The sequence below is a fragment of the Strix aluco genome, chromosome 5 (assembly GCF_031877795.1).
Source record: "Strix aluco isolate bStrAlu1 chromosome 5, bStrAlu1.hap1, whole genome shotgun sequence".
Classification (NCBI taxonomy): domain Eukaryota; kingdom Metazoa; phylum Chordata; class Aves; order Strigiformes; family Strigidae; genus Strix; species Strix aluco.
In genome coordinates, this window is record NC_133935.1 from 20,347,239 (window position 1) to 20,357,933 (window position 10,695).

At 37.3% G+C, this 10,695-nt stretch overlaps 1 protein-coding gene across 1 annotated transcript in view; it reads right to left on the minus strand.

Annotated features, from left to right (window-relative positions):
• The window catches only part of SLC15A5 (solute carrier family 15 member 5), a 33,351-nt gene extending 23,313 nt beyond the window's left edge, over positions 1-10,038 (minus strand). Inside the window, exons 1-3 of the mRNA XM_074825361.1 lie at positions 9,720-10,038; positions 7,752-7,974; positions 3,003-3,172 (exon numbers count right to left, since the gene is read on the minus strand). Of these exons, the coding sequence (XP_074681462.1) occupies positions 3,003-3,172; positions 7,752-7,974; positions 9,720-10,038 (712 nt within the window). The remainder of the gene's footprint in view (positions 1-3,002; positions 3,173-7,751; positions 7,975-9,719) is intronic.
• Positions 10,039-10,695: the final 657 nt, after the last annotated feature.

The window sequence follows — 10,695 nt, forward strand, 5'->3', positions numbered from 1 at the left end:
TACTAAGAAAGGGCATTTTATTAGATAACCTGGTATTTAAAACTCTCTGGCTGTTTAGCATTAACCTGTAGATGTTGGCACTATTCAATAAAATCTGAAATAACATATCAAAGCTTGCAAACACAGAGTTGGTACAGTTTTTATTGTTCTGTATGACTGTACTAGACAACTAATCTTACCACTCATCATAAGTGATGTTTAAGTTTAGGATCTAGACTATTTCAAGACCAAATCTGAAGACTAAAAGAAAAATCTGCAGAATTCCAGAGTGACTTGACTAAGAAGCTAACCAGAAAACAAGTGGGACTTGGGGCTCTTGTAAAAGCAGTTATTTTCAGAAATAAAAAGAAGGTAGCAGAAAAGTCAGTATCAGCTCAACTCACTGGCAGAACTAATAATTACATGTTTTAGGTCAGAAAAGCGATAATCTTTTGATTTTCCCTACGCTAGAGGTTGGACATTCACAAAGAAGGAATGAAAAGCAGTAATGTGGTGCTCTACAAGGGTTTGAACCCAGTCAGTGTTGAAATCAGAAGATGTACAGAGGAGTACCCCAACAAAGCAACAGCATGGCTGTGTCCTGGTTTAGTCTTGAAGATAGTCATGGCCATCTCCTTTCCTTTGGAATGGAAGATGTTGGGCAGACTCTTTCTTACTCTCACTGAAAAAAAAAAAAGGCTAAAACGCACAACAAATCCTGACATTTCCCTGCCTTTCCTAATGGATCAGCTGAGACCCTCTTTAATGTAATTTCAGTCAACTACGTAGGAAACTTTATTTTGTATGAGGCAAAACAAACATACAAATAATACATTATTTAGCTGTGTTTCTCAGCATGGAATTCCAGCAGATTATAAAAATCTAGTAAACTAGGAAGATAAAGCTGCTTGAAGTTGTAGTTCAAAAAGCAACTTGAATGATACACAGACCTAATCAATATCAAGAGGATTTTGCCAATGATGTAGTTAGAGTATCTCATCCCTTCTTTAAAAGAAAAGTAGTAAACCCCACAGAACTCCAAAGTGGTGAATTCTTCAGATTACAAATCTGATCAGCTAGTAAGAGACGTGTTTAAGAGCATAAATATTTATATCAGTGCACATTGTGTAGATCAACATCATACACTCTATACTTGTATTTCTAACATTTTCTTAAAAAAAAAAAAATCTATCTGTATAGATATTAAATTGCAACTTTCAGAAAGTGATTTTCCTTCTCGCTTATACTTCAGCCCTTGGCTATAATGTTCTGCTACTTTGACCTTGATCTAATCATGAATATCTATGCTACTTAATTACAATAAAAAGCCTACATTACACCCTAGATGGTAGATACACATTTTTGACTCATCTCTGGTCACCTGCCAGTCCTCAAAATTATAGCAGTGGGAAGAAATGCAAATGAACCCCATGCTTGACAGCTAAACATAACTGAATGCATGATCCATATTTAAAGAGTTACCTTAAAATAAAAAAAAGGCAGCATATATAAAAATCATTTAAGGTCACCTGTAGATTTGAATCACGGTTCTGAAGAATTTCCAATTTCATAATTTCACTGGAAGGTACAGAATATATTAGCTTTTATTTTGACTAAGGAGATGAAAAACTGCAGATATTAGTGTAGGGATTGGCATTCTGCAAAGACTTGGAAAATATATGATAAATCAAGCAACACTCATAGGGAAAAACACTTGATACAAAAAAATATTCTGCTAGCTTTGTTGATGGCCGAGATAGACATAATCCGCAAATTCATATTATTCCACTTAGTAGAACTAGTTAGAGTATAAACTACAGATTTAGTCCGTATGAAATAGTCCAGCTCAGGGGTGGATATGAAAGAATCTTTTTACCGTCTCAGGTTGTAAAACCTGTAGTGAGCCCCAGCAAGCCAGACAGCCACCATTCTCTCCATAAGCAGCTAGCTAATTTGATGCTAGTCTTTGCAGACCTCAGCTGCATATTATCATGACATTTTTAGGGCACTGTGGAGGAGATGCATTTCTTTGGCTCTATTTGTTTTGAATAAACCTCTCTAGTGACTAGTCAGTATGATATTCCCAGGCACTTGATTTATGCATTCATTCCCTTACTGCTAATATATTTTTCCTTGGATTATATTTGTAACAAAAGTACTGAAACAACAACTTGCTTTCAGTTTCTGGGTTCTATTGGAAAAAGAGCAGCAAGGTTTGGCCATATACAGCCTTTTTCAAGTCAGCTAGGCTCCACTTATATTTGTGTGTTTGGTGAATGGAGAGGGGTAGCAGCCATCAAAGGATTTTGTAGAGCTCAGGTAATAACTGATGAGGCCACAGAAGTGTAAGAACTTCTTCTGGTTAAATATCTGCACAGTCTGCACAGAAAATATTTAGAGCTATTCATTATTTCTAGTTATTTTCAAATGTGTAAAAACACGATGTTGTATAAGCAAGCACGTTGAAGTAACGATAAGCATCAGATGTTCTGCAAGATAAAGGCATTATAAAACTACTTTGCTACTAATGCATATTCCTGTTTAGCTAACTAACCACACTGTTTGGCTGCCCAGGTGCAAGCTCAGATGAAGCCATGGAGCACCCTTAAGGGAGAAAACACAAGTGTGCTTGGTGCCTTAGCATAGGCACAAACTCTGCTTCAACTGACCAAAACACATTGGGCATAGGTTGAACCAAACATGACAAAATAAAGTCCACCAGAAGCATGTATATTATACCTCCTCCTGCACAGGCAAATGCTTTGACACATGCCTTGACACAACAGAAAAAGTACATAAGTTTACCAGAGGCTGCTTCCCCCCTTTTCAGCCTATCCAGAATCTCCAGGTCTACCTTTACAAAGGATGGATGTTGTCTCTTACGCACAGACCTTGTAGAGACAAAACCCAAGTATCTCCAACCAAACAGGGCAGTATTGTGGAAGAACAGTTAGATATGCAAGTTGACCTCGTTTGTGAGAATAATCTCTAAAGATATTTCCTAAGATATAGTTGCCTCTTACCTGTTTTGGGTTTGTAAATCATTTCACCCCGCACCATGTGAATTGTGATCATAGCCATAAGCATGGACACAAATGGGATAAGAAAACCAAGGTTCCTGGCCACAGACTGCTGGATATAAGAAATGCTGACAAAGACAACTGCTGAATTTAAGTTAACGAGCCAATAAAACCTAGTACACAGAGACAAGAGAGAAGAGTGGAGAGGCTGAATAATATAAGGCCTTTAGAGAAGATTAAAACATTAAATTAAAGGCATGGTAAGTATAGTAAGCATGGACAGCATCAGTACCATGAACACATTGACACAGCAATTACACCAAATTTCACTTGGATGTCTCAGCTTCAAGAGGTATAAGATTAAAGTGACTGTACTAAGGCAGCAGAGCTGAATAAATTATCAATCTAGTACTGGAAATATTCTTGTGGATCAGATTAATTAAATACATCAACATTTATCATTTACACATTTAATATCTGATAATGTAAGTTTTGTGTATGCAATATCAAATCACATACTTTAGTCTTAAGAGAGAAATCTTAATGCCAGTCTTAATGCCACCATCCCTTGTTTAAGAAATATTAGATTTATCAGAAAGGATGACTTTTCTATTAGTTGCAAGGCTCAGGTTGAATTTTTCTTGGCTTCTGGAAACATCTTCATAAGGAGATTCCCCAGCATAATTTGCTCTGACACTGTCTTTGGCAGCAGAGATCCTTCTCAAGTAAGTGCTGAACAACCCCCAGAAATAAAAAATGACAAAACAATGCATTTTCCTGATAGGATGCAAAAGAATAACTACTTATTTTCTTTATTCTAGCAAATAAGTTTATTTCTGCACAGTTTGGAGTATATTGTCACCATATTTTCTCCTTAGATTCTGACTCCTACATAACACATTAAATCATGAGTTCTTCTAACCTCTCAAAAAAGCTGAATTTTAATTAACTATATAGCTATTTAATAAAGTGAAACATAAGTGAAACATAAGTGAAACAAAATGTACTGCTTATTCTTCTACTGCATAGCCCTCTTCTCACGAGTGACCAATTTTTACCATTCATAATTACAAGTGTTTCAGTTATAAACCCTCTAACTTCTTTTAAATTCTAAGCTGCTCCACTTACACTGTTTTTCAGGCCACTTGTGCTGTCTTTCTGCTTTCAGCAGAGCTTTAGCCAAGGTTTCCCTTTAAACATAACTCTCACACAAAACAGGGATTTGAGGCTACAGAGCAGACTCAATGAATATTCAGCATCTCAGAGTAGAGAGATCAGATTTAGGGAGGGCCTACTTTGTTGGAGTCACAGTTTCCAAAAATACTAACTGTCAGGGATCAGTATAACACTTCATTTGAAGAGTCAGAGTCAGTCAATTCAGTAATTTTTGCTTCAGATTTGACTCTGGCTTGCAGACTTAAGTCTTTGAAATTTTAAGTTAAGAATTTTAACTTTGACTAAACCTTCAAGTTCCAAGTTGGCTTTAAAGACAACTGTATTTTAAACAAAGAAGATGGATCAATAATGGAGTAGTACTACCTCCATACATCACAGATTACATTTTGTAAGCAACTGCAAGAGGAGATTCTTTCACCTTTGCTGGACCCTTAGCAAAATGCTTTCATTTAAAGGTACAATAGACATTGATACATAATTATATGGCTTAATACATATTGCTTGAGGAAATAAAGCTTGCTTTCTTGCCTGGTGCCACTTCTGCCTCATGTATGCTATTTGGACTTGAGTATTTATGTCTCCCAAATCATTTAGAATTACATTCTCAACAATAAAAGAAAAATCTTAATATGTTGTGGCAGACCAGTTACCCCTCCACAATCCGACTCCTAAGCTTTCCAGATTGATCCCTCCTCAACTGCAAATGAGTGGGTAGGAGCAAAGTATCAGCCTCTCATTGCAGCTCCCTGTATCAGCAATCACAGCAAAGGGTTTTGATCTGAAAATCCTAAAAGGGGGATTGCAAGTCTCTCTTGACACCTAGGAGACTTCCTCAACCACATTTCACTCATTTAAAATTTCTAGATGGCCCGCTGTAATTGCCAAGACAAACCATAGTCCTATTGCAAGTTACAGTATTGAAGTGCCTGCTGCATTCCTTCCACTTGTTCTGACATTGCCCATTACACCACATCTAGCTAGTGCCAAGAAAGCAACACCTTTATCATGTCAGCAGTATGGACCTTGGTAATGCTACTCAGGTCTGTTTGGTTACAAAGACAACACTCTCTCCCCCTGCAAAGGGATGGGAAATGACCACAGGGCTGTGCATCAGTAGGCATGGGAACATGCTTATGCAGCTTGCCTCACAGGACCCAGGGCAAGTGGCAGAAGAAAAATTATGTACTCCACCAGGGCAAAGTCAGTGCTGCCGAGAGCCAGGCAGCAGAAGCTCTCCTGGAACCTCAAGGATATGCACAGCGGTGAGCTCTCCCGCTTGGTGCAACTCACACCAAGACACATCCAAAGTTCCAGAACAATTACTGTTTCTTTTAAGTAATTTAGATTTTCAGGAGGTGATACTTATCAGAATCATGGACTTTTCCTCTCCACTGAAAGCAGTCTCTAGGTAATCTGGAATTATATACAATGTATATATTTAGGGGAAGGGAAGTCTGGTTCCATGTTCCCTGCAATTTTCTTACAGCAGATCATTAAGACAAGACACAACACTGATAACTCTCATCCTTAGTCTGGATTGTACGCTTTGCTCTCACTCTCCGCTCCCATAGACAGAATATTCCTGATGCAAAAATAGTACCAGTCTTAACCTTAACCTTAGAAAGGCAGAAGTCCTTCGGGAAACTTAGTCCAGCAGAAGCCAAGTCCTTTCTTCACATAGTATTGGTATATTCTGTTTATTTAAAAGGTCAGAGTCATAGTTCATACTAGGGGTTAGAACCAGGCCCTAGATGTGAAAAGCAATCTTCTTCAAGGATTGAATTAGACAACAGGTAATGACAGGGTCTTTTAACCCAATCTTTAAACCAATAATTCTGACTGCTTAAATAGAACTTGGCTAAGAACACAGACTCAAACTCATCAAGAGTATGCAACCATCTCATTTTATATTACTTTAAAATTCAGTCCTGTGACAAACACCTACCAAGAAAAAACAGCCTACCAAGAAAAACTGATTGTATTCTGAGAGGTTTTAATGAGATTAAGAATGCTAAGAATGAACCCCCCATTTTTTAAATCTTGAGAGTGCACTCAAACAGCTTCTCCTTGGATTTCATTGCAAAAATTATTATTTTTTTTTTTTAATCGCACATGTGCCTTTCTTGATATTTCCAAAGTTCCAAGAACTGACCCATTTGGATTCCCCCAAGGAACTTTTTAGTCGTATTATATCTCCTTTGTAATCAACACTGAGAAATGTCACTTTGATTAAACACAATTCTGAATGGCTAAGACCACAGTACAATAAATTCTCCAGAGCTATCTTTCAGAACAACTGATTGCTCTCCAGTCTTAATCCCCCAGAGTCTTATTTAATCAAAATGATGTTGCTAATTAAGGATTAAAACTCAGAATAGAGTAAAAATGAAGGATTTTTTTTTTTTTTTCTCTCTTATGGGCAGGTCAAGGAGGCAGAATCTGCTCTAAGGAACTAAACAGTCTCATCCACCTTTGGTAAAGCTGCCTTATTCACTGAAGTTTGCATTTAATTCAAAACTCTTTGATATTAACATAATTGGAGGAAAAAAGAATAGTCAGAAAAGCCATCCCCAATGGAGGAGAGATCTGATTCACTAAGATCTTCATTGATTCTTCAGCATTGCATTGTTAATATGCAAATGTGCTCAGTTTTTATTTTAATAACTGTGCATGTATAGGGAAATGAGAGAAAAGGGGGACAGCATAGGGCTTATTTCACCCTGCCTTGAAGCAGAAATCTGGAGGTTCCCACTGTGACTTCTTTGATCCTCACTCCACAGGTTAACCAGAAAGTACAGGTGAATGTATATAGCACTCTGTGTAGTGCTACAGAAATGGTAAATACAGGCAAACACATCGTCAAAAATAACCTCTCTGATGCACTGAGAGAGAGAAATAGTTAATAGGAAAAAAAATGAATTTTAAGAACCATTTTAGGAACAATTTTTCCTCAATGTTTTCTTAAAAAATTTAAAATATTCAACCCAAAACACAAATGTCAAGTGGTTTATTTGATGCCAAAACTTCACAGCAACAGAGCTGAAACAATACAGCAGATTCCTGCCACTGAGCTTAACAGTGTTAGAGACTACTAGGAATCCCTATTTCCAGCAAACCAACAGACTCTACTGCTGCCTGTCATTGCTTAAAATTTACTCTGATGTAAGTTCTAATATATCATTGAATTTTGGCACTGTTATTTAGGGAGTAACAGCAGAATATCCTAAAGAAATAGCCATGTTAAAGGTAGAAACCCAAGCAAAATATGTTGTTCTAACAGTAACTAGTTTGTCAAGTCTTTGAGTATTTGGGCAAATCAGTTCATCCTAATTCTGACTGAAGATTTCTGTAGGAGGCCAAAACAGATGATCACTTACTGGTCCTAGCAAAAGGAAAAATTTAGAAAAAAGTTTTTACAGAAATTCTTGGAAACTCTTCCAAAATCTAAATGTTTTGCAGTTAAAAACAAAACATGAAACCCACCATCTGTAGAATCTGCCTTGTAAGTCAGCAGTGAGTTTCAAGGCAATGCTCTATCGTCCCCAACAGACATTTAGTTGACATTAAGTTACCAACCAGTTGAAAAAAGAAAGAAGTTCCTTCAGTCCACAGTCCTCAAGGTTGTATGCACTTAATGGACAAACTATGGCTCTTATGCCTCCTATTCCCAGACTAGCTGTGAGTAGTGCAAAGTAGAATACTATTTTCTGTTCCCTTTGGGTTAGCGTATGAAGAATATGTCGTCTGTCAATGTAAATATCTTCAAAGGGGAATGCCACAACCGGTAATAGTGCTGTGCCTGGAATTGGAAAGAAAATTGTCATTTGAAATGGATTAGAATCAGACTGATGAATAAGACACATTTTTTTTAAGCAGTTATGTTGAAAAGACAGATGAAAAATCAAAGAGTGCAAAGAGGGATAGTCTTAATTCTATAGAGAGGCAGAACCTTTCTGGATGTTGCTATACATAGTAAGGCAAGACCACTAAGGGCCTCCAAGAAAGCAATCTTCCTCTGAAATGCTTGTACGGATTCAGGTTCTTCAAGCAACTGAAGACCTCACTCTGGAAATGTAGCTCCTCACTGACCTTCCCCACTGCCTGCAGTAGCTCTCCACTTGCCAGAGGGCGCCAACTAAAACGTGTAACTTCATGTGATGAACCACCAATCAACCAAAAAAAACACCCCATGGTGGAGCGTAGCCTTTTTTACAGTTCTGGAGTTTAAAGAATATGCAATGGGAATCATAATTTAACAAGCAAATTCTCAAATTATTTGTGAAAACAATTTTTTCTGCTTCAGCTTCATGGAAAACAAATGATTTTCAGAAACTTTACTTATAGAAACACTGCCATGAATTGCATTTACCACCTCTAGTCTGCAAAGCAAGTCTTTCAGATTTAATCAGCTACAGATTCTCCAAGTTATAATTGGAGACTAAATTCAAAATATATTGATGTGTCAATGCCACCAACATTAGCCATGACGGAGACTACGATTGTGCATCAAACCCTAATACATCAGGATTGTGTAACGATCTATCTCCAAAAAAAAAGTTCTGGTTAAAATGATACCCACATATATCAAATTCTGTTTGTGTCACCAGTCTTCTACTTTAAGATATTCATTGAAAGGACAAGTGGCAGAAGGAGACTCCAAACTAGAAACCCATGTGAGAAATAGTGGAACATAATGGCAATCATTTTTCCAGGATGCTTGCACAATGGTTTTGTAATCAGCTCAAGAATATTTCAGGAATTACTCTGATTTTTAACTTTGTTGCATGTCCAAATAACAACGTGGCTGGCTATCAAAGAAATCAGACTTGCTTACGTTCAACAACTGGTCCAAGTAAAAAGTATTTCTATCAGCTTGGTTTAAGTTGAAAGAATAACCATCAGCTGTGAGATGCACTGAGTGCTACAGAACAGTTCATACTTAGTTTAAACAGTGTTTTATGTAAAAGATCTTCAGAATAACAAGTGGTTGTGTTCTATGCTAGCAGAAAGCAGGCTCTCAACACAGGTACTACTTAAAGCAAAGTTTGTTTATACTGGTATGTGCTTAAATACATCTTTCCTTCTTGTCCAAATACAAGTCATATACCTTCACATACAATAAAGTCTTACTACCAACAGCTAGGAAACAGTTTCCAAACTCTCTCTCATACTATGTCTCCGACTAAAGCCTCACATTTGTGCCAAACACTGATAACCTTAGATGTTTGTTAAAGGGACCAATTTTAACAGTTGAGCATCTGTGCTATGAATAGCCAAGCCACTTTAGAGGAGTCAAGTTTGTGCACCAACTATCACAAGATGCACATGCAAACGTTCCTTAGTCTTGTTCAGAGCACTCCCTCACTAAACTACACAGGCAAAAATACTGCAGTGCATTTTGTAGAGGAGAAACTAAGTAATTAGCTGTTAGAGAAGGTGGCCACAAGCTTGGAGAAAATTCTTAGATTTCAAAAACAATGCTCAATAATGCATTTCTGCAACAGAATTACTAAAACATGAAATAGTCAGCAGGGTGTCACCTACCTAGGAAGTGTAGAAACATGCAGATGCACACAAGCTTGATCCTCCCCACAAAGCATTCAGCAAGCCAGCCAACCAGTACTGGTGTCAACATGGAGATGCCTACAAAGCACATATTGACAATGGCTGCCTGGTAGTTGCGATAGCCAAGTTTGGCAGTGCAGAAGAGGATCATGTTGCAGACAATGCCAAAGAATGTGAATCTCTCACACAGCTCCACCAGCAGCACACAAATAGCCTCCCGGAGTTTCTTCTCAGATTGAGACAGGTTTCCAGCATGATTGCTTCTGCCAGGTAATGGTCTTTGCTCCTTGTCAGCCATCTGGTTCAGAAGTTGCTTTTCTTGCATATCTCTTATGTCTGCACCAGGCACGCTTGTTTTTGAGTACGACTGAGTACAGCAGCTTAAGTTACAGGTATACTTCTGCTCTCCTCCACTGTAATTAGCAAACTGGTAAGACTCTCACTTTGAATTCCACACTTCACTACTACAATTTCTCAGGGCACCTGTCACTTTTGTGACATTACATATAGGATCAAAGAATATTTTAATTTTTTTTTTTTTAAAAATCAAAGAACTATATCAACATTTCAGCTTCTGAATATAGCAACACTCAGGAACTCAATCAGTTTATTTAATTGGTCCATTTGGGGGTGAACAAGATTTTTCCCCAGAATTATATTACCTCTTAAATTGTATGAATCCAATACTGTATGTGCAACTCACTCTGTATGTTAAAGATAAAGGTTTAAATACACCTGAAAGCTAACATTTTCAGCAGAACTCAAATAATAGATCAAGAAAATAATTTGGTTAAATTAATCTGATACTTTAACTAGGCAGCAAGTGAAAAAACTGCAAGCAAAGATAAAGAGAAGGATTTCTTTTTTAAGGTTAACTATCTAATCATTATTACATTTTTTGTTATTTTTGGTTGAAATTCAGATAAAGTTAATTATAAAAATAAGTAATGCTACT